Here is a 25045-nt window from a genome sequence, read left to right as displayed (position 1 = left end):
TTCTGAACAGAGAACCACTTACACAAAGCAGGCAGCTGCCTGAATGACGACTGTATGCTCTGCCAGCATCACAGCTGTCTGCCATCAGCGTGGCACATGGTGTGGGCATGGTAGGTGCCTGCACAGCATGTCTCCACCTTCCTTCCACCTGCCACCCCAGCCTTGCTCAGGTGCAGGCCCATGGCCCACGCCAGAGGATTATCTTCCTGGATCCAGTCAATGACTCTCAACCCTGGCTGCACATTAAAATCAACCAGGGAGCTCTGAAAAAATACCAAAACCTAGGACTCACCTCCAGATATAGACAGACAGAAAGACAGATACAGATATAGATGCAGATACAAGGGTACTTCAAAAACTTCATGGAAAAACAGAATTAAAAGATACTAATATTTCCATGAACTTTTGAAGACCCTGCATATAGACATAGTAATAAAACACAGATAACATAAAATTGACCATCTTAACCATTTGAAAGTATACAGTGGTATCAAGAACAATTACATTACTGTGCCACCATCACCAGCATCCATCTCCAAAACTCACTTCATCTTGCAAAACTGAAACTCTATACACATTAAACGATAACTCCCCATTTGCCCCTTCCCCCAGTCCTTGGCAACCACCATTTCTACTTTCTGTCTCTATGAAATTGACTACCCTGGGTACCTTATATAAGTGAAATAATAGAACATCTGTCCTTTTGTGACTGGTTCACTTCACTTAGCAGAATGTCTTCCAGGTTTATCTAGGTTGTAGCATGTGTCAGAACCTCCTTCCTTTTCAAGGCTGAATAATATTTCATTGTATGTATATCACACATTTTGTTCATCCACTCACCTGTTGATGAACCCTTGGGTTGCTTCCACTTTTTGGCTGTTGTGACTAAAGTTGCTCTGAACCGGGCGTACAAATATCTCCAGAGATGTTTTTTAAAAGCTTCCCATGGGATTTGAACATGCAGCTAGGGTTGAGAGCCATGACACATGGCAGTCCCCAGAGACTGTGAGGGGTCTGGGGAATGCACGTGTTACCTTAGTCAGATCCATCCAGCTGCTCCACGCTAATTACAGGATTCATCACAAGTAATCAGCAGCTTATACGTCTGTCTCCTTCCACAGACATGCAGACCCAGGAGGGTGGGGTAGGTTCATTTATCTCAATATCTCCCAGATCTAGCTCCAAGCCTGTAGAAGCTTATCAAGTTGCTGCTGAATAAAAATTCTGAATCCCTAGTTTAACTCTACCCTACTATTAAAACCACTCATTCCCTTCTGCTACTACAAGTCATGCACCATCATACCCTGGGCCATGCTCTGGTCCTACAGCCTGACTCATACCTGGGCCTGAGCCCAAGTCTAAGATCTTTATAAAATAAAACTATGATTGCGAAGGCAGCCCTGGGCCCCAACAGTAGTAGAGCTGGATGCGGGTAGGGGAATAGCTGCTGTGGCCCCTCGTTCCAGTTTCTTCTGGGATAGATGCTCCAGAAATGGGGGCTGTAGCCGTTCCTTACACCTGCCTGAGAGGTCTCCTCTGTCTTCCCACAGGTCTCTACTTCTCCATCCCTACAACCCATTGTAAAAAGAAAAAAATTAGCTATATTTTTATTGAGGTGGGTTTTCTGTGCTCTTTATTCATGTCTATAGCTCCACATTCTCCTGTTTACTTTGCTTTTAATTTTAACCTGAGTTCCCGAGATCCTTTTGTATGGAAACCTATGGAAATTATAAAGTAGCCCCAGATAAAAGAAATGCCGAAACACCCGAGAGTTCTCCTTAACTCCATATTGCAGTCTATAAACGTGTTTGGAGAGAGCCTCTTTGTAATGCGAAGCAGTGGTGTAGCAAATCAAGAATGTTCTCCTCCTCTTCTCCCCTTCCTCTCAGCAGCCACCAGACAGGATGGGGACAGCAAGGAAATGCCTCCATAGGTCGAATAGTATGACTGGCCCTTAATTGCTCTATCAGCATTTCCAGCATCTGGGAGCCTTTCACCCACACAGGACTAGTCAGGCCAGGGCTAGGTGAGGCTGGAGAGGCAGGGTTGTGCAAATACAGGGTTGGATCTTGTCCAGATTTAAAATTTGCATGTTTTGCTCATCATAGGTTTTTTCTGGCATTAATTCAAAGATTTTTTTAAAAAATATTGCATTAAAATTATTTGTCTTTATTACTGAGTTTTTTGGCACCCCTTAAATTCTGTGCTCACTTGCCTGTTCCCCACCCCACCCCGCCGCCAGGGCCTGGCCCTGAGTCCAGTTGCTTCCAGCAACCCCCTTTGCATTTTAAGAGGAGAGTGCGATGCGGCTCTCTGACACTCTCTGGAGTTGCACACCCCTTCTCTGGGTTTACCTCAGTTCCCGGCCTCTGCCCATTGTCACAAATGAGCTCCCTCAGTCTGTTCTCTCTGCTTCTTCTGCTTTTCTGCTCCCATCCCTTCCACTTTCCCCGTGATGCCCCACACCAGACACCAGGGAGAGTCCCTCCAAGGTAATTTTTGGCTAAAGTAATGTTTGAGCTTCATAGTTAGGATGCACACAGGGGGCGAAGGCCCATTTGTTTGTAAAAGAAATCCTTCTTGTACCGATTATGATGGTAAGTAATGTCCTTGTGGTAAACCACGGCCAGCTTTACCCTCTGGAACTTCAAGGCAGCCGCTGGCACACTTGGAAACAGAATTCTCAAGTAATTTTCACTGTGCTAACTGTGGCAGCCTGTAAAAAATTTCTAGTATGGTGCAAGGGTGGACAGACCTTTAAATGCAGATCTGTCTCCCTGTTCCCACCACCACCTCCAGCCTGTGGAAGGAAGCCATCCGAAGACAAAATTGCACCAAATTTAAAGACCTCGGTTGGCTTTATTTGTGTTTCTAGAATCAAGCAATACTTTATTCATAAAGTCGAATAAGTGTTCCAATGAATCTAGCAGAGGGGGTTGCTTTTGTAGACAGAAGAGGCTAAAGAAAACAGAAACAAAGAACAAAAAGCAGACTGGTCGCTTCCTTGTAAGGCAGGGACAGGGAGACAGACAAGAGAAAAATAACTGATAGGTTAACATCAAGTTACTTCAGGATAAGGATTAAAACAGAGGGAGCTAAGTTATCACACCAGTGAAACTGGTCTGTGCTGGGAAATTAGGCTGTTCTCTCTCTCTCCTCATTCCTCTGAAGGCCAGATAACAACTCAATTTCTGCTTGCTTCATGGAACTTTATCAAGAGTGATGACTTCATTTTGATTTTTAGTCTGGTCTGTTGTTGGGGCCTAGCACAGGAGCATAGTCCAAAACGTGGACTCCTATAATTTTTATTTAGCAAAGCAAAGTCATGATTCTGGACTCCTCTGACTTGGCAGGACCCTTACCCGACAAGGGCAGCAGAAACCCTTGAACTTCAGGCCTGTCTCTGTGAAGACCAAAGTGGGGAACTGCTTATTTGCATCCTTGACCCCAGGTGTTTTCTCTGCAATGCCTGCTGCATCATCAGTAAACCAACGTGAAAATAAATGACCCGAGTCTCCATTGCTGTTCCAGTCCATCTTCAAAGTCTTGAGGGTCTAGCCTAACTCAGCCTCATTGATATTATCTTAATGTTTCATTACTGTTATTATGCATGCACCCTAACATAATAATGTCTTAACTCATTGGATTGGCCTGATGAGAAATGTAATTACATATGCAAATGATTTTGTGAATAAGTATATGAGGAACACACTGACACAATGACCTTAACACTATTCCATCACTGCAAGACCTGACCCCAGAGACTTACCAGGACTGTGTGCATCCCAGTGTAGATCCTGCTGAGACACACCAGGGTGGAAAACACCATGGCCATCATCAGCCCTAAAACAAAGGGATACTACAGGGAGAGAAGAGAAAACAAGGAAATGAGATCACACTCAACATAGACAATTTGATGTCATAGGTGGGAATAGGATTCATTCAGCAGTAATTGCTCATCTGAATCTTGCATTCCCTAGGCCAGCAATCTAATTATCTAAAAACATTTTTTAAATGGGAAATGGAAGAAGAGAAGGGGAAGATGCCTAGGAATATGGTTCCAGGAGGAAGTTTCACAATATATAAACATGCAAATAAGACATAGTAGAACTTGTTTTAAGGCTCATGACCAAACTACTGTGCTGGCAGTTGTAGTGGAGTGAATAGTTTTTATTTCTACCTATTTTTAAATTAGAACTTGAGAAATAAGCAATTCGGCCAAGGGGCAAGGGAGATGGTCCGTGCTATAACCTGGAAGTCCCAACGAGCAACTTCTCATCCTTTGGAGAAGACCCAGGGGCAATGGGCCCAAACCAAGAATGGGTGGATTTAGGGACAGATGTCAAAGTAATGTCTATAAATCTCAACATTTGCTGGTGGGAAATAATAGCATCTGGAGGAATCTGGCTCCTGCAAAGTCATATAATGAACACACAGATATTCTGCTTACAAACGAGACGTAGAGATATATCCACTTGCTTCACATACTAACGTCCATGCTGTTCCATAGAGGTAAGGACTAAGACAGTAGAGCACTGTCTATAGCATGAGAAGCACTTTATTTATTTATTTATTTATTTATCTATTTTATTTATTTATTTTTTTTTTAAAGATGACCAGTAAGGGATCTTAACCCTTGACTTGGTGTTGACAGCACCACACTCTCCTAAGTGAGCCACAGGCCAGCCTAGAAAAGCCCTTTATAGCCACCATCTCATTTAGTCTTCACATAACTCTGTGAAGTAGGTTCTGTTATTATAAGGAAGCCCTTAACCACGATAATGCATAACATTAGTATTGAACTTTATCACAAAAATGCTTTTTCATCATTCAACCCATTCAATCCTCACAACAGGGTTCAGAGAGGTGAAATGACTTGCCCAAGGTCACACTGCCAGTAAGAGACAGTGTCAGAACCAGAAGCCAAGCCTTCTGAGTCCAAGTCCAGTTCGTTCTTTCCCATGTAACACAGGAGTACGGTAACACCTGGGTGTATGTCATCTCTTAAGATTTATCATTGACCGAGTCTCAGATTTTAATTGAAAGGTTTTAAAGATTAACGAGTATTTGGAAACAGTGTTTGGACATTAGCCTCAACACATATTTATATAAATAAAACCATATTTAGAGCGGTTTACAAGCAAGTAACTCAAATAGCTAAATATCTTTATCATTAAAAATTAAATAGGAAAGAAATTTACAATACAACTCATGAAACTTATGAAAACTGGTGCATCATGTGGGCTGAAATAATTTTTTAAACAGCACTAAGTGGCTTTAAAATGAGTGTATAAATGGTGGTGGCTATTGTTATTTTCCTGCAGCCAGCTTCTTCTTGCCACTTTCTTCCTAAGGAGCATCAGCGCACTCACAGACCTCTCTGGATACTGAGAGTACCGTGAGGGGGGCTGCTGCTTGGTACACTGCGTTCTGGGGCAGTTGACATTGGGTACAACAAAGCTCAGAAATCTGTATTAAGTTAATTCAGACAGTACTGAGGGGCTCAGATATTTTTTGATCCTGGCATCACATTTAAGTAAGTTATGACAAAAGATTATATCTAGTCAGATATATTTCTTATAACTGTCCCTTCCCATTTAGGAAACAAAGGTCTAAACCCAGGTGACCAGGCAGAAGATGGAAGCAGTAGAGCGAGGACCTGATACTTAGTCCTGACCTCTTCCAACCACGTCAGTCTGACTCCCCTGTTTCTGCACAATCTGAAAAATGGCATGTCTGTGGATTTCTAGGGTAGAGAGGCAGAGCAAAATGATACTGCCATTTACCTGCAAGACTACTAGATTTAATGAAATCTAAAACTTCCAACAGGTAAAAGGTAAAATTGATTAAATTAAACACAAAATTAACCAAGGTCCAGGGCTGGATCCCTATAATGGCCAACCTCCTCCCTCAAAAAAAAATGAAAAAAATAAACAAACACAAAATTAGAGCAAGAGGGTACTTCCATAGTTTGTGGAATAATAGATTAAAAAGATAATACAAATCTTTCCATGAACTTTTTGAAGTACTTTATTATAACTTTCTAAAGTCTTACTATAATTGGCATTTAAGCAGATATTAAGTGAAATTCTTCTATTTTCAAGATATATTAATCTCCTGTCATTTAGACAGTTCTAGAAAACTTGGAGCCGTCATTTCTAATGGCTGAGCCCTAAACAGCAGCAGCAGCAGCCTTGGAGACTAATTTAGGGCACCACCTCTTTTCTGCTCCTGGCCATGGGGAGTCTGGCAAAAGGATTTGTTGGAATCATCTCAGCCCTGGAGGAACATTTACAAGGATCATAAACTCTTCGAGTCTGTTGCAAACAGAGAATGAGGCGGGGATTCAAGTGCTGTCTAGTCAGTCAGCTCAGGGTGAAAATGCCCTCTGGTGGGGGGAGCTGACAGATGCTGGTCACCTGGAACAGCCCATGTCATGCTACCCACTTTCACTCTCAGGCACATCCTGATTTAAATTATACAGTCACTTTATTGATGAGGAAATTGTCATCAACAGCTCGATAGGTTTCAGTTCCCCTTAGTCTTTATTTCATGAGCAATATAGTCCCTCAAAGCAGCTTAAAGAGAAAATTCTGAGTGCAACCTCTCTTTACTCCCTCCTTATATAGGTACTCCGGGACTTAGAAGGAAGAAGAATCAAGCCTCCTTACCTGGTACCTGTCCATAGTCGAGATCAAGAGGGTGAAGGCAATGGCCGTGGCCGCCATAGCGTGGGTGGAAGGCATTCCAAACTCAGCAATCGCTCTCTTTTCAAGTTTCACAACGGGAGGGGAGGAGGGACGGGGCCACTTCAGGATATCCTTGGCCACCTGACCAATATACATCACCAACTGCAAAATCAAAAGACTGAGGTAAGCCTAACCAAATAAGGAAAATGAATGAATTTTTAAATGTCGTGGATTTACTTTGAGGTTCCCACTTGGTTGGCTGAAGCCTCCTTCTTCTTGGACCAGCTACTTATTGGGAAAGTCTTGTAGGATGATATTTTAGTTAGTAAAAAAGAGAATAGGGTTTCTGGATTTTATAAGACCACTGAGCACCTAAGATATGACATTAATGCATAGACTATTTATTTTAGTTATATATTTAACACTTACGTAGCTCATATATGTGCCAGGTTCTGTTCTAAGAGCGTTACAGATATTAACTCACTTAATACAATAACACCTGTAGAATGCAGACCCATTTTACAGACAAGTAAACTATTGCACACTTGTCCATAGGCACATAGTAAGTGGCAGAACTGGAAGTGACATAGAAAGTCTGGCTTCAGAGTCTGTGCATTAAAGTACTACCTGATGCAACCTCCAAACCTAAGATGATCCTGGACTGAAAATAATCTAATATTCAAATCAGGCAGCCCTTGTTTTCAAGTTTTAACCACAAAAGTGACTGTTCTTATAGAACATCTAGTTAAAAATTTTTATGCCACTGTTACTCCTGATGTATGTAGGCAACAAACTGAATTTAATTTAACTTCATTTGGTAATTAGGAACATCAGCAAAATTAATGGCATGGGTATTTTCAACCCCCAAATAGAGACAACTCCATATGGGGTTTTTTCAAATGATTCTTCCCTGAGGCCATTAGTGAAGAAATCTCCCTCCTTTTTTTTTTTTTTTTTTTTTTTAAAGCAGAAGAGAGAAATCAGAATTTGATGTCCGTACCCTCCAAAAATGAATAGGGCTATTAACAGCAGACTTATTTATTTTGTCAAAGAGATTTACAGGACAGTTTCCTAGTCTATTATGAAAGAGGGAAGAGCAGCATGTTTACATAAGAATCTATTTTTGCAACTTACAGAATGGCCTGGGGACTGGTAGCCCCAGTACCACTTGGGAGCTCTTTTAAAATGCAGAATCTCAGGGCCATTGATGGACCTAATGAAGTAGAATCTCCATTTTTATAAGATTGCCAGGAAAATTCATGTGCACAGGAAAGTTTGAGAAGCACTGCTCTGTACTGTATTTTTGCACAGGTTATTTTGCCATGGGCTTTAATCATCAAGCTTCTCATCTTACCATGGTGGTATTGATCTTACTAGGGCTTTATTTAGCTTGTGATGGATGGAGTTACCTGGCTTTGGAACAAAACCCACTATGAAGGACTATTTCAAAATAATTTTGATTAGTCAGCCGGATTGCTTTAGGAGTTCCCACATTCTTTCTGGTGCTTTCTTTAGTTGCCGGTTAATTCCAAGCATTATTCCAGCACACCCTGTATTCCCCCAGAAGGCGCTGCACATGTTTTTGTGCTCCACTGCCACTTTGCTCTGGGTTAAAAACCAAGAACCACTGCCTGTGCACAGCAGGCCAAATCCACAGGCTATAAAGCCTCAGTGACAATTATTCCAAATTCCATAGCTGCGATTTCTAATCGGACTTTGAAACTTAACCTCTTTGCCATCCCCTTATTACCAGGAACCACTCTCCTGGAAACCAGCTCACTCTTTTTATGTTTCTGCCTCCCTCCTGTGAACCTGTAAAAACCACATCTAACTGACTATTATCTGGGGAGTTGAAAAACTTGCAGATATTATTGACTACTGAGAATTTCTCAGAACCTGCTTGAAATATATTTCCCAGCCCCGCCTCTTCCTCTTCCATCAACATAAACAACGTTGCAGCATAATGACTAATCCTAGTTCACTCAAAAATATTTAAAATCCTCAGAGACAGGAAATGAAAATCATAAAGTGAAGACTGATTGGGTGACCCTCATTCAAAGTTTGATTTCTTTGATGTTCATGAGTTCCTTTGATTTCATTTATATTATGCCTTCTATGTTTGAAAGATTTTTTTTTTTAATGAAATCAGGACAACTGCCCGTTTCACTTAAAAATATCACCATAGCTACACATTGTTTCTGATTAATAAATGTCAAATAACGATGACCACAATGACAGCTCTCTTTAAACAAGAGAAAATAGTTAGAGATACATTTTTATGTTGCAAGGAAACAGCACCACTCTTACAATGCTGAGTCCTGTCTCTGCCATAGCTGTTTGTGACAGTGAACTTATGACATGCCAAGCTCTGCATTAGCTCACCACCCTTGAGTAGCAAAAATAGTCACACAAACAGAGGGTTTTATTACAATACAAAAAGGTGTTTGAAAAATATATATCCACAGATTTCAATGGGTACCTATATAAGCGTACTTCAAAAAGTTCATGGAAAAATAGAATTGAAATACTAATCTTTCCATGAACTTTCTGAAGTACCTGCATATAGAGAGATAGACTCTGGTTCTACCTGGAAGGCCTAGGGTACCAGGGCCAAGTGTTAAAGAAAGATGTTTATTAAATGAAGATGAGGGACAGGTAGGGAGACATCCAGATGGCAAGAACAGCAGGAGGAGAGGCTTGGAGAAGTGATACTGGGGTATGTAGTGGGAGCTAGTAAGAGGTGAGGACCACCAGAGTCTACACTGCAAGGCACACCACTACCCATCTTCTAGAATGGCTGAGACCAACAAGACTGGCCATATCAGCTGCTGGTGAGCATGTGCAGCACCCGGAACCCTCATACACTCCTGCAGGAAATGCAAAATGGCACAACCACTTTGGAACAGTTTGGCAGTTTCTTAAAAAGTTAAATGTGTACTTATCATATGATCCAGCCATGCCACTCCTAGGTTATTTACCCACAAGGAAAGAAATCCTATGTCACCCCCCACAGTGGCAACATGATGCCAGTGCAGGGCAGGTTGACCTGTTGACTTCCTACTGACATTCCATGTTTAATGCATCCCTCCTACAAAACCAATACTTGTGTGAGTATTTGAGTGTGGGGACATGGGATACCACATGTGTAGGACACACACCTGATGCTAAGCCCAGCTCCGTCTCAGGTGCAGCTAACACGGGCGCAGTCTCCTCCTGAGCCTGTGGGCACACGCATGTAACACACATAAGCTGACCACGGTACCAACTGCATGGCCCTCGGTGGCGGGGCAGCTGGCAGCAAGATGGTCTGGCACTACTGCCTGGTCTTCGTTTTCTTGGGGCAGCTCTAACCTGGGAGTCAGTGATGCTGTTGACTGTGGGCAACTCCAGGGAAGCCCAGGAGGCTGCCAAGCTGCTCTTGCTTAGGAATTAGGGAGGGGACCTTAATGACTAACACAATCCACCCTCCTAGGCTCTGAGAGGCGGCCGCCTGGTCAGTAGGAACCAGCCCATGAGAGGTGACTTTGCACTCACTCAGTGCCTTCATTTATCCACCATGTTCTGCTCAGCAATCAGTAGGAGACAGTCTTTCTTTCTAGCTTCCTCTTCCTGCCCGTCCTTGTCGTTCTTGTTTAGATGGTCCACCCCCACCCCATGCTTCTTTTCCTCATGCTTCCACTTTTACTTTTTTTGTTGTTTTAAATTTTAATTGACACATTGTAATTATACATATTTATGGGGTACATTCTGATGTTCTGATATATATATATATAGGTTGTATAATAATCAGGTCAGGGTAGTTAATGTATCAATCACCTAATGCATTTATCATTTCTTGTGGTAAAAACATTCAAAAACCTCTCCTCTAGCAATTATGGAATATATAAAACTAAACTGTTAATCATAGTCCACCCTACTGTGCAATAGTACATCAGAACTTACTCCTCCTATCTAATTCAGTTTTGTATCCATTGGCCAATCTCTCTCCGTTTTCCCTGCCCCCCACCCCCAGTCTCTTGTAACCACTGCTCTACTCTTTGCCTCTATAGTACCTTTTTTTTTTTTTTTTTTTTTTTTTTAGATTCCACAAATGAGTGAGGTCATGTGGTATTTGTCTTTCTGTGCCTGGCTCACTTCACCTTACATAATGCCCTCCAAGTCCATCTATGTTGTTACACATGACAGGATTTCATTATTTTTTATGGCTGAATAGTATTCCATTGTGTATATAGACCACATTTTTTTTTTTATCCGTTCATCCATTGTTGGAACTAAAGTTGATTCCATATCTTGGCTATTGTAAATTGTACTGCAATAAACATGGGAGCACAACATACTAATGTTGACCTTTACTTGAACTAAAAGGAAGCTTTGCTTTGTCTTTATAGCAAACTGTGTACTTTAATTGAGTGCATTGTCATGGCCCACCCCTCTGGGCTGCTGATTGGACCCTCCTTTTCTAAGGGAATCCCACTGCATTCTGCGTTTCCATCTCTAGATGCTGTAGTAAAAAGACTGTTTTCACTTGAAAAAGAAAAAATTTAAAAAAGAAAGCATATGTCACACAAAGACTTGTACGGGAGTGTTCACGGCAGCTTTTTTGTAATAGTCCCAACTGGAAACAATTCAATTTCCATCAGCAGGTGAGTAGATAAATAAATTGTGTTATAATCACACAGTTGAATACTACTCAGCAAAAAAACAAAGAGCAAACTACTGGCATATGCTTACAACGTGGATAATCTCAAAATAATTATGTAGAATAAAGACACACCAAAACAAAACACAAAACAAACGGTATATACTAAATGATTCATTTACGCAAAATTCTTTAAAATGTAAACTACTTTATAGTCACAGAAGTAGATAAATGGTCGCTAGGGAGGAGAGAAGAAACTGCAAAAGGGCACGAGAAAATGTTTGGGTCTGACAGATGTCATCTTGATGGTGTAATGATTTCATGGATAGGTACCTATGACAAAATGTGCCAAATTGTACTTTTGAATATGTGCAAACCTTGTGAATACACTAAAAATTGTTGAATTATATGTTTTAAATGGGTGAACTGTATAGTATGTATAAAACTGCTAAGTATGTGCAATTTATTGTATGTCAATCATACCTCAAAAGGTAGCTGAAAGTTTTCTCAAATGTGAGAAAGAGATGTCCAGGGTGGGACCAGCGATGAGGCTGATGGTGCAGAGTGAATCTCCAGCCTACTTGTAGATTCTGGACAGAGGCGTGATGTGCATGTCGGACGTAGGGTGGGGGTGAGGACATCAGGACCGGAAAGAAGGAGATCAGGTGAGAGAGAGAGAAAGGTGTGATGTAGGGCAGCAGAAAGGGGGAGATAGATTTTTAAAATGTTTTCCTTTTTTAAGATGGAAGAATGTTGAACAGGTTTATAAGCACAGGCAGAATGACAAATAGGAGAAATTACGTAAGTAAGAGAGAAAAAAGAAAGTGATGGAATATGGAACCAGAGGTGATCAGGTTCATGCAAGTGCTGTTTAAGTTGAGGAGAGCTGAGCCCCTGGTTCTCAGGGATGTGCCGTCTCCTGGAGGACATTCTTAGTTAGCCCAGTGATCTCAGGCCTCATGGGCATTTAGGGGAAGAGGCCAGGGATGCTGGCAGCCTTCCAAAGCACAGGACAGTGCCATTCTCTGAAAATTGGTTTTTGTGTCAAACATGACTCTTGATGCTCTGCCAGACATTCAAGTGGGTGAAAATCTATTTGTAATCCTCTAAACAGAGAGCCTAACTCTGTTTTACAAGTATACACCAAGTATCTTCTCGCAACTGAAGTTTCCATGACCATAACTACCGGGAACTGAGGGACTATTGAACTTTGGTTTATTTGGAACTTTATGAAGAATTGTTCACCATTTGAGGAAATCAGGTCACCAATGGAAATGCTGCTTATTGTATTTGAGACATAGCATACCTGGGTCAGAGCTGCTGTAATTGGCACACTCATCATGACACAGTTTTATAAACAGGAGAGTAGGTTCAATGATCCTACTACCCTGTGAAATGTTCCCATGTAGACATGCCCTAGCATTTACTTATTTTAAAAGTCATTTTTATTATAAGGCATAATATTTTTTAAAATATAGACATATATAAGGAGGCTGCATTACCTATAAATTTTATTTTAAGAAAGTAAAATGAGTATTACAATATAATACTTAGAATATAAAAGGAGGTGCTGTTATGCAAGGTTTAGGAAGCCAGACACAAAAGACCACACATCATATGATTCCATTTGCGTGAAATGTCTGGAATAGACAAGTACGTACAGATAGAAAATAGATTAGTGGTTGCCCAGAGCTTGGAGTCTGAAGTCAAGGGATCAGCAGGGCCCACTCCTTCTGGATTCTCTAGGGGAGTGTCCTTTCTTTGCCTCTTCCAGTTTCTGGTGGCTGTAGGTATTCTTTGACTTGTTGCCACATCACTCCAATCTCTGCCTCTGTGGTGACAGTCCCCTCTTTTCTCTCTGTCTCCAATTCTGTCTGTCTCAGCTCTCCCTCTACCTTTCTCTTATAATGATACTTGTCATTAGATGGGCCCACTTGGATAATACAGGATAATCTCCTGATCTCAAGATCTTTGACTTAGTTACATCTGCAAGGACGTTTTTTTCCAAAAAGGGTAATGTTCACAGGTCCCAGGGATTAGGATGTGGACCTGTCTTTTTGAAGGCATTTAGCCCCACTATATTCAGTAAATATCTAGTGAATGAACTAGTTAGGGACCAGGCACTGTGCTGGTTTTGGAAATACTATGGAGAACAAGATGGATAAGATTTTTTGCTCTCCTAGAGAATGTAAATTGAAACATTAGCAAAAAGTATACTTAGCTTCTCTGCATTTTATTAGTCCAATAAAACAGCATCCCCAGGTTTAAAAAAAAAAAAAAAAAGAAAGTACCAGGTCTGACAGAATGGAAAAGAAAAGTTTGGTCTAAGACATTAAAGATATTCCTATAGATGCTCAACCTCATATCTTACTAGGGAATTGCAAATTAAAACAACAATGAGATACCATGACACACCTACCTAATAGAATGGCCAAATCCAAAATGTAACGCTGGACAGAATGTGGAGCAATAGGAACCCTCATTCATGCTGGCAGGAATACAAAACGTACAGCCACTTTGGATGACAGTTTGTCAATATATTACAAAATTAATCATACACTTACTGTACAATACAGCAATTGCTGCTTTGCCTCCCATGTATTTGTCACCCATTTTCTCCTGGGTGACAGAGCCACCAAAGATTACTCAAAGCCCATCTCTTCTGAGCAGTGAGAAGCTCCGAAAGGGGGTTAATCTCCCAGAACCCTCAGGATAGACGTTCCTTCCGTTTGGGAAATTAACCACAGATTGGGGTTCTCTTCCCGCATTTATTCTCCAGACCAAGAAGTTACAGAAAGAGAACATATGTGGGGTTTTTGGTAAGCACAGTTTAACAAGTTTCACAATAGAAGTGGGTAACATTCAGTAAGGTGACATTCTATAATGTAATTTGCAACAAAAGCTTGATTTTAGTAAACATTCTCTTCTTACAGCAATTTCCCAGTATCTTTACATATCAACCAATACCCTGTCTTTGAGCCAGCAACCTTGCCGTGTTATAATTTTTTATCTTACAACAGAGACTATATAGCCTGGGGAAAATTTCCTGTCCTTTGTAAGGTCAATATTTGAAACTGCAAGGCTTTGGAAAACCAGGCCCTGTGAAGTACATTTGCTTTATGCATATTCCACAAGCAATCACATTCTCTGATGTTTACTCAAGTGAACTGGAAACTTGTGTGCAGAAAAATATCTGCACGTAGACATTTATAGCAGCTTTATTCATAATTGACAAAATTTGGCAGCAACCAAGATGTTGTTTAGTAGGTGAATGGAAAATAAACTGGTACATCTGGACAATGGAATATGAGTGCTAAAAATAAATGAGCTATCAAGCCATGAAAAGACACGGAGGAACCTTAAATGCTTATTACCAAGTGAAAGAAGCCAATCTGAAAAGACCACATACTGTGTGATTCCAACTACATGACATACTAGAGAAGGAAAAACTATAGAGACAGGAAAAAAGATCAGTGGTTGCCAGAGATTGGGGACAGGGAAGGACAACTATGCAGAGTACAGAGGATTTTTAAGGCAGTGAAACTATTCTGTATGATACCATAATGATGGTTCCATGTTATCATACATTCAGCAAAACCTATAAAATATACAACACCAAGAGTAAACCTTAGTGTAAACTATGAACTTCGGATGATAACAATGTGTCAATATAGGGTCATCTATTGTAACAAATGTACCACTCGGATGGAGGATGTGGGTAGTAGGGAGGCTATATGTGGGGGGTGGGGAGAGGATATATGGGAATTCTCTGTACTTTTTAACTCAACATTGCTGTGAACCTAAAACTACTCTAAAAAATAAAGTCTATTAAAAAAATTACTTTGGCAGAAGAGAACTATTTCTCCACTTAATTCCCACTTAAAGAGTGTAATGATTAACTCAATATGGCTGGCCCTAAATGGAGGACTTTGGTCTGTATGAGGGCCTCCTACCTAAAGGGACCCAATTAAGTTCCATCATCTATCATGTTCCTCTGAGCTGAGGCCCTAGAGGCCTGTACACAAAAGCAAGAACCCAATGGGAGGCAACACAGGAAACAATTACTGATCATTAACGCCTTAGCAAATGGGCTGGGTCACCCAGTGTGGTGCTGAGGGATGGCCCTGGGGCCTGGTAGGTCTTCATGAAGAGGAATTAGCCTATTTTTTTTTTTTTTTTTACTTCTGCTCTGATTGCAGGATAAATGAAACATGTAGATAGAAAGAAAATCTTGTTCTCAGAGAGCCTACTGCTGATCCCAGGCAGACAAAAGGGTTTTCTATTTAACTAATTCTGTCCATATGATATGCATCCCCACAGTGTGCAAGAACTTGGCATGTTGGGTCTGTTCTGGATAGCTGGGCTCATATGGGGACAACAGAGAAAACAGCACATTCTCAGTGTAGTGGCTTTTTCCATCTATTACAATCCAAAGTGTAAATCTTACCATGTGTAACACATCTTCAATTAGCAGGACTTTACTCTTCGTACTAGCATAAATAAAACCTAAACATCTTAGAAAACAGAAGATCCATGAAATAACATTATTACTAGTAAACCACCCACACGATTTTTAAAAGCAAATCCACGCATTCATTTTAGCGGACCTCCGCGTGTCTTCTACCCCACAAAGCACCTCCCTCCTGACAGAATGAAGGCCTCACTGTGACCATAATAAAAGCCAAATCCTCTGCATGATGACAGAAGCATCAAGAGGCTCTTTTCAAACTGCACGTCCTCATATACATACAATAAAAAATTGCTAAACTTTATTGTCTTTGTTCCTTCTCCTGGCTATACCCACAGCCCCCTTCATCATGAGAAATCACACCCAAGTGATTCACTGTTAACTAACAGGAGTGTGTTGATTATTCCTCAGGTCTCGTGGGAGGAAACATGGTGAACTCCTGGGATTTACAGTCTATCTATTTATTTCAAAAAAGCCAGGCATTAGTTATATCATTCTTTAAATGCTGGAGACAACAATGAGATGTAACCCAAAGAGCACAGCTTCCTTACCAGTTCATTCATACCCACCCCATTCATGAATCCCTCTAAGTTGAGCTCCTTCCTTTCCTTCTCAGGCTACTAATATGACGATTTGGATAGAGACACCGCCACCCAACCATTCCATTCCTGAAAACCTACGTCCTCACAGCAGCTTGCACATGAATGCTCTTAGCATCATTCTTCTCCATAGCCAAAAGTTTAAACAACCCAAACATCCACCAGCTGATAGGTGGATAAACAAAATGTGCTGTGTCCTTCCATCTGAATGTTACATGGCCATAAAAAGGAATGAGGTACTGATACATGTTACACCACAAATGAACCTTGAAAATCATATGATAACTGAAAGAAGCCAGACACAAAAAGATCCATTTTCCCTGAAATGTTCAGAATAGGTAAATCCATAGTGACAGAAAGCAGATTACTGGTTGGTTGCCTAGGGCTGGGGGAGGGGCATGGGAGTGAATGCTAATGAATATGGGGTTTCTATTGGGGGTGATGAAAATGTTCTGGGGTTGGATAGGGCTCACAGTTGCATGACTTTGTGATTACACTGAGTCATACACTTTAAAAGGGGGACTATCATGGTATGTGAATTATATCTCAATTTTAAAAAAGAAAGAAACCAGACATCAAGATGGGTCCTGATGTACATCTTCTAAGGGGTCTTCAAAGTCCCTTTTTCCAAAATGGTATTGAACATGCCTTCAAATATTGATTCCAATAGAAGCAAGCTTTTGGGACTATTAATATTCTTCTCTTCAAAAGTCTTGTCCAGTCCCTGAGCCCCAGTTCCAGGGCACTGAGCAGGTGAGCGCAGGCACCACAAAGAGCCGTTGAAAATCCACCTTCACAAAACTGTGAGCCTGGGATTCATTTCAAGAGCAATTTTTAGCTGTGGAGGCTTTTCAAATCAACAGTTTTACAAATAGAGACCAACTACACTGGCCTGTCTTATTTAATTGGTGTTCAGTTGCTTTTTCTCTTCCCCCTCTCTCCCTGGAAAACTCTGAGGTCTCCTATTTGGCTTCAGAGAGTGAATTAAAAGCAATTCTTTGTGATGGTTATTTGGGAATATTCTACAGGCTACTGCTTACCATTCAGTGTGAAACGTTGCTTTTCAATTGGCGAATGTTCACTCATAATTTTGGCATTATTTTTATTTATTTATTTTTTTGAGATTCAGGGCCCTTTTGCTGTGTGTGTGTGTGGGTGGGTGGGTGGGTATTTGTGTGAGAACTGGTGGGTGAAGCAATTGAAATCTCAAATTAATAAAACTTTACTCATGCCTGAAGCACCAAAACAGAGAAATTATAGACCAAACATCATAGACCACAGAAGACTATCAGAAAACTGGTCTTTACATATTCCAGGGTCTATAAACATGGAGGTAAAAATAACTAAAGCATAAATGGCAGGTAAGAAAAAGAAATAACATTTTCTTGTTCTTTCTAATGCTTCATTTTTTCAAGTTCAGATCGGTTTTTGAGAGACAAACATTAAAGTTACAAAGATTGGTAATTAAGTCATAGATATATGTAAATGTTTAGGAAAGTCACTTCGAACCACTTGAGCCTCCTTTTCACTATTAGGAAGGAGTTGGGTTAAGTAATAATTGGCATTTATGCAGTGATTTCTTTAGAGCATACTTTCACAGACATTATTTTAACGTTCACATCATCCCTGCTTTACAGATGAGGAAATTGATGCAGACATGGTATCTCACCAACAGGAATGCTGTCAGTGTAGAGGAGCTGGACTTGAATTTGGTTTTCTAATTCCAAATCCTACCATCTTTTCACCATCTAGCATCTGACTGCTCTGAGTCAAGTGAAGGCATACATGAGCACAACACATGAGAACAGATATTCATCCTTAAAGAACTCAAGTGCTAGAATCTTAATCCATTAGACCCATCTGGAACACAAAGGAGGCCACCTAACTGCCCCGAGGCTGAGAGATTAAGATGTCACACCTGGTGAGAAAATTGCCATATGCTGATCCCTGCCATCCCACCAATCAATAGCCCAAAAGACTGGGACCAGTGTCCTTTACTTGCAATTGGATGGATGTCACAATCAAAATGACACTCATTGAGGGAATGGATGTCTTCAGTCCTAGGAAACACAGAGCACATATAAAAACTAAATCATCCATAAACTCACCCTCCTTCACACAATCAATAAAAACCTGGAAACAACTCTGAATGTTCAAGACAGAACACTGGTTAAATAAATTATGCAAATGTTAAAAAAGAATTATAAGATATACTGTTAAATAAAAAAAGCAAGAGTCTGTAAGAGTACATTTTGCTCCCATTTTCATATACATTTTAAAAAAGTATTTACATATAAATGCACGTAGATACATAAGAAACTGGATGTAGATACACTGGGTGTCAGAATTGAGGTCTGGGGTGGTCAGGAAATATACTTCGCATAATATTCCTCCTGCTGTTTGAGTTTTTCATGCAAAAAGAAACAATAAATGTTTGCTTCAGATAACAATGTAACCATTGTTAAGAAAACTCTTTCTTACTAGACCCCTCCCTCACATTTCTTAGTACTTTGTCAGTCCTGCTGACTATAGAAAGACTAAGCTGCTAAAAGATCGAAACCTTTATCTTTATAAACCCTTGACAGCAACAATGTAATAAATGTTAGTCATACGCCATGTTCAACTTTCTCATCAGATTAAAACCACACACTATTTCCATCTCTAAGCATGCTGCCACAAATCTTAAATACAGTCTCAGAATTTTCAGTTTGGAAGGAAAGTCCATCTTTGGTCTCGACTCCTAACCCAAGACTCTTCTGTTCTTCCCTGCATCGAAAACAGTAAAACCTGCAACAGGACTTTTTCATAGGCTAGAAACTTCAGTAAATTCAGGAAAATCACCCCAAGAAATCACCCCAAGCATTTTCAGCGAACAGCTCAACTGGCTGTATTCTATGCTAATCACCTGCACCAAGTAGCCAAGCATTGTCCTTGGTCTTTATGTGGCAAGAGTGGCATCTTGCAATGGGAACAGCCCTACAAGAGTTGAGTCCCACAACTTCCTTGAAGGTGGACTTGGATTTTGAAGGGAAAAATAAATATAACTCAATCTATGCTCTTAACACTTAACCCTCTTTCTTCCTTATATTATTTCAGCCCTAATATGTTTAAAATATTTAATAATATATTTAGTAAATTTTAGAATACATCATCATTTCAATATACTTGCATAACTCTGGCTATAACAGAAGGACTTCCTGACCATCCCACACTGTACTTAGCAACAATGCTCTTGGTTCTCACTGTTTTTTGGTCCCTTTTTGTTTGTTTGTTTTTGAATGGGTTATATAAGCTGAACAGAGATTCTTTCACCAGGACCATGAAGTTTCAATATTTCCCTGGGCCTCCCAAAGCAGAATGTTCTATAGCAGGTGATTAAGGTAAAGTAATGTTTTAGGTAATGTCCTTTGAATAGGTACCTTTTCTTCAACGAGAAATAAGCCCATTTTAGATCATTAAACCCATTATACATCATTTAATAACCAGCTTAAAAATAAGACTTAGAGTACTTTAACTTTTTATGTCCTCATATTCTTTTTTTTTTTTTTCTTTTGGCTGCTGGGGCCAGTACAGGGACCCAAACCCTCGACCTCATTGTTATTATCCCTGTGCTCTAACCAAATGACCATTCATATTTTTGAAAGATGATGCAACTCTCTAAGTGAAGAAGAGTCAAAGACAGAACTTTATACACAGAGTAAATGTTCTGTCAGTCACGGAGCCATTTCCAGTATTAACCATTTCTAATGTTAGCCTTCAAGACGATCTCCCACTTCCCCCATATTCTTGGCTTTAGCAGCAGCAAGCTAGAGTTTTTCAGCACAGTGCATTAATAATGAGCTACTTTATCTAAATCCTCACTTACTCAGGAGCCATTTAAACATTAAAAATCAACTTTGCTAATAACAGCCCATATATGACCTACATTATGAAGGAAATATGAGATATGCCTGACAGTAACTAAAGAAAAGCAATATTCTCCATCTTCAAATGACCCTGGCTATCTTGAAAGGACCCTAGAGAATTACTCTTACTAAGATAATAAGATACTAGTTAAATATACATAACAAATTTATGTAATTTTCTCATGACATGTTAATGTACATTTCCTAATTCTTGGTGGGGGTTTTTGTTGCTGTTTTTTGTTTGGGGTTGTTGGGTTTTTTGTTTGTTTGTTTGTTTTTTGGACAGCTAGCGGGTACAGGAATCAAACCCTGGAATTTGGTGTTATCAGCACCATATTCTAACCAACTGACCAACTGGCCAGCCCGATTTTTAAAAATTGAGCAAATCTCCCAAGTCACTTAGGCCAATTTCCTTATTTCATACATATTTTACAAATGTTCCCATAATTCCATCACTTGTGTTTAACAGCATGCCTAGCAAATGGGAATACTTATGAGGGTGGCATGAGGAACACCTACCTGCTCAGACCTTTCTTGAAGCCTGTGTCACTCTAGTGGCACCCGGGTAAACTTGTGTCAGGCGAGTCTCAATGGCCTGTCTTTCCCATGACCAGTCAGCCATACCACACAGTAAGAAATCTGGATTAGTGGTGCAGGCTCACATGGCTCCTGCTGTAACCCCGAGGGACTAGAACCATTTCTAACAGTGAAAGCAATGTTAATGAAGCACATGTCCTAGTGGTCCTTATTGGAGAAAGCTCAAGGGTGAAGTGCTTGCTGTTTGTCTGGATTCAGTTCCCTTCACAAGTGCCCAAACCTTCCCACTTCTCTTCCATGACAAGTAATTTAACACTGAACCAAATGGTGATAAGAACTGTAGATGATCGTCCCCAAACCCCCAGGACTGAGTGTGCTTCATCTCCAAAGGCTGGTTTTGCAGGCTGTATTTCCCCATGCTAGAACTGCACATATGTGAACGGTGGGGGTGGGGGGCACCATTTCCCGATGAGGTGCGTTATCGTGCAGCAGGCCACGAGAAAACTAAATTACCGGTTAAGACGCTTGGAAGGAAATGGAGAGCTAAGGAAGTGCATTAAGAATAAAAACGCAATACGTAGGCTAACAAAATTATGAGAGCCATAATCACGGGATATAGAGAAGAAAATTCACTTAAGACAGTGCAGTGATGCCAGTTTTCATGAGGGCACCCTGGTTATGTATGTGCTCCGCTAATCTAGGGGGACAGCCCAAGGGACTCTTCCATTTCTTTACATGACCTATACTTCCATTCTCAGTTATGCTATCAACACGGGGAAAAGTCCATTTCATGCTCATTTCAAACACCTGTCAACATGATGACCATGAACAGGGCCGGCTGCCAACTCTGTGCTTCAAAATTGGTCCACGGTCTGAATAGCTGTGCACACTATCTTCTTGTACACCCTCAAATCAGCTGGATGTTTGTCTATACCCCCAATTACACCCCTCTATCCCCTTCCCCATTTTCTAGTTATCACTTCTCTTCCTTCCAAATGGAAAACAGAGACTTTCAGGTGGAAGTTAGGATCAATACTGTCCTCACTTAACTGCTTCCCCCCGATACTTCCAACCATCTCCCACCCCTCCATCACCATCACCACCACCAGGAACCCCAACTTCATCCCTCACCTGTGAAAGTCCAGATTGAGCATCCCTCACCAGAAAATCCAAAATCCGAAATGCCCCCAAATCCAAAACTTTATTGAGTGCTGACATGGTGCTCAAAGGAAATGCTCATTGGAGCATTTCAGATTTCAGATTTTTGGATTTGGAATGCTCGACCGGTATGTATTCTGCAAATGTTCCAAAATCCAAAACACTTCTGGTCCCAAGTATTTTGAATAAGAGATACTCAACCTGCACCTTGGCTGCTGGTCTAAGATTTACCCTCTCTCTCCTAGGAAATTGTTAAAACTTGTGACAGTCTCTTCTGTACATGAGAGAGCACCTAAGCCCTGAAGTCCAGGTGGAGGCCCTCACACTGCAGGGATGAACGCTTCTCAGCCAGACTAACTGTACAAACAGTTCCCTTAACCCTGGGGTTTAATCCTGCCTGCTGGAAACACCTTGCTGCCAACCAAAGGCTTCAGACATACCTCTCTAGTCAGGCCCGAGGTGAGAACTTAGTATTGTAAATTCAAGTCCAGAGCACTGGCATCCTGCTTCTTCAGGCTTTCTGCCAAGGAACCTCTAGTCTAGTAAGCTCTGTGGGGAGGGCTTGTTTGGGATAGACATAAAGGCATCAGCTTGTAGAGCTCAACCAAAAAAAAAAAAAAATGTAATCCACCATTTCCTCAAATAAAAATATTCTACAAACTAAGATTACACTGAATTTGACAAGGCATTGTAGACACATAGATAATCTCTAGTCCATCATTTCCAAAAATCAAGTTTCCTTTCTATTTTGGCTGCAGTAATGTCTTTCCTGAGAAAGACGGTCTTTTCCTCTTCTTATCCCCTTCTTTTCTGCTTCCTCCTCCTCTTCGGCAGTGTCGCTTCATTGTGAGGTGTCTCCTAGGTAAAGAACACACCCTCCACCCCTGGAGTTAGATGACTGTCACCCTGAAGAGTCAGTCTTTGAGCAGGAAGGGACAGGAGTCCCTAAGAGTCCCCAAGAGTCCCCTGCCTGACGCCTATTCACTGCAGGGAGCAGAGGAAGGAGGCTGGACGGACAGGCAGCATGGTTGGGAAGAAGCAGGGAGCCACTGACTCTCTAGTTGGCCAGTGAGTGATTAACTGTATTCTATCAGAAAGGGCAATTGATCACACCACCAGCAACTCCCACACAGGACTGTCACCAGGGCTATAACCTTCTTGTGACCCTTCTTAATGAGAAAGGCTTGACTTGAGTCTGACAGCATCTGCCTTGGGGCAAAGAGGCACATTCCCTACTCTTTCCTCGGATCCTTCCCTCTGCAGTTTCCACATTCCACTCAAAGGCTGAGGTTCACGTGAAAGTATTTTGAGGCTCATGTGTTCAAATGAAAGTATTTCTACAGAATGACCATGTGATGCATGCATGTCTTACCAGTCTTGAATTACAGCACATGTTTTATCACAAAGATGGAAAAACCAACTCACAGGGGGCCCTACACTTTTAAAATCTAGCTATCTTCTCAGAAGTCTTGCTTGCCAGCCTATTTGGACTTCTTAGGGACACTAGTTTCAAAATGAATATAGAAATCAACCAGAAAGATTATTTATGTTGATAAATTTCAAACATTGTAAATTTGCCATAAACAACTTAAATGCGAGTTATAAGTAAATTATAAGTAAACTCAGTCCTATACCCAAGTGCCACCTCATTGGAATGGCCTTCCCTGACCACCTTACTTAACACAGCATGCCTGTCACCACTATCTCTTCTCGTGACCTGCTTTTATTTTTTCTTTATAGAACTTTACTCTGCTTGGGTTTAGACTATATGTTTTTTATTTTATCTGCCCCATCCCCACCCTGAGTGGATGTTCTACCTTGTTGGGAGACCAGAGTCTGGAACAGTACCTGACACCATTTAGGCACTGAAATATTTGTTTGTTGAATGAATGAATGATGCCTCCAGGGATTCAGTGATCTTTTAGCAATTAATGTTAATATCATCACAGTATACAAAGTTGCAATCGCCTCATCCAAACTCCTTGTTTTACATTTGAGAGAACCCAAGTCTAAATTAGTGAGGTGACAACCCAAGGTGTCAGGGTTAGTTGATGGTTGAGATAACACTGAGCTCAGGTCTCCTGATGAGAAGAGCTCCTCCCTGTGCAATCGTAACAGGAGAGTAAACAAGTCATTCTTCTAGTTCTATACATGTCTATCTGTCTGTCTCTATACACATCTATACCCATCTATATCTCTATATATACGAGGCTACTTCAAAAAGCTTGTGGAAAAATAGAATTGAAAGATATTACAAATCTTTCCATGAACTTTTGGAAGTGCTCTCATATATCTATATATTTGTATATCTATATAAAATTCCATGACCTTAATTGAACTAATCTGTGATGTGGTCTGTAGTATTGAGTCATTTTATATTTGTCATGGAAGGAACTGGTAGATAAAGCAGAACACATATTTGATGCAGTTCATCGACAGCCTGGGTATCCTAACAGAATGAAAAGTGATTTTTCCATATATTATTTTAAAATGATAGAGCCCTGCTTCAAACCAATATTTTTGTTTATTGAACAATAGTTATGAACTATTTATTCATTAGAAACAATAATTTAAAAAAAGGTGACAGACCATGTGGTCGCAGCTGAGAAGGTGGTACTGTATAGTACCACCATTAATGTTGGGAAAGCTAGTTCTAAAATAGAGAGAAGATATGAGAAATAGCACAATATATGGTTGTGGAAAGTGCTTTTGTAGTTACATTTGAATATAGTTACAGCTAATGCCTGTGCATTCAGAGCTATAAAAATAAAGTTAGAAAACTACTTTGTGTTTGAGCAGCTATCTGGAGACATCTACCTAGTTTTCCCATCTACTCTGCTACAGTGACTCCTTTGCCTAATTATCTTTGTTATGTAAATGTTGTTTTGGTTAGAGAAAGGGCTGACTGGGTAGCTAAGATGATTAGAACATGGTGTTATAACACCAAGGTCAAGGTTCGGATCCCCATACTGGATCCCTGTACTGGACAGATGCAAACAAACAAACAAACAAAGAATCCAATATTCTGCAGTGCAAAAGATTGTTGGTTG

At 40.6% G+C, this 25045-nt stretch overlaps 1 protein-coding gene across 3 annotated transcripts in view; it reads right to left on the bottom strand.

Moving 5' to 3' along the window:
- Nucleotides 1-25045, bottom strand: part of SGPP2 (sphingosine-1-phosphate phosphatase 2) — a 108286-nt gene that overhangs the window by 23618 nt on the left and 59623 nt on the right. For all 3 annotated transcript variants that reach the window (XM_063080182.1, XM_063080183.1, XM_063080191.1), the window contains 2 exons: nt 6672-6851; nt 3770-3859 (listed from right to left, as the gene is read on the bottom strand). In XM_063080182.1, coding sequence (XP_062936252.1) covers nt 3770-3859; nt 6672-6851 — 270 coding nt within the window. The remainder of the gene's footprint in view (nt 1-3769; nt 3860-6671; nt 6852-25045) is intronic.

This window comes from Cynocephalus volans, chromosome 1, assembly GCF_027409185.1.
Source record: "Cynocephalus volans isolate mCynVol1 chromosome 1, mCynVol1.pri, whole genome shotgun sequence".
In the NCBI taxonomy this organism is placed as follows: Eukaryota; Metazoa; Chordata; class Mammalia; order Dermoptera; family Cynocephalidae; genus Cynocephalus; species Cynocephalus volans.
This window is presented reverse-complemented; position numbering and strand designations above follow the sequence as displayed.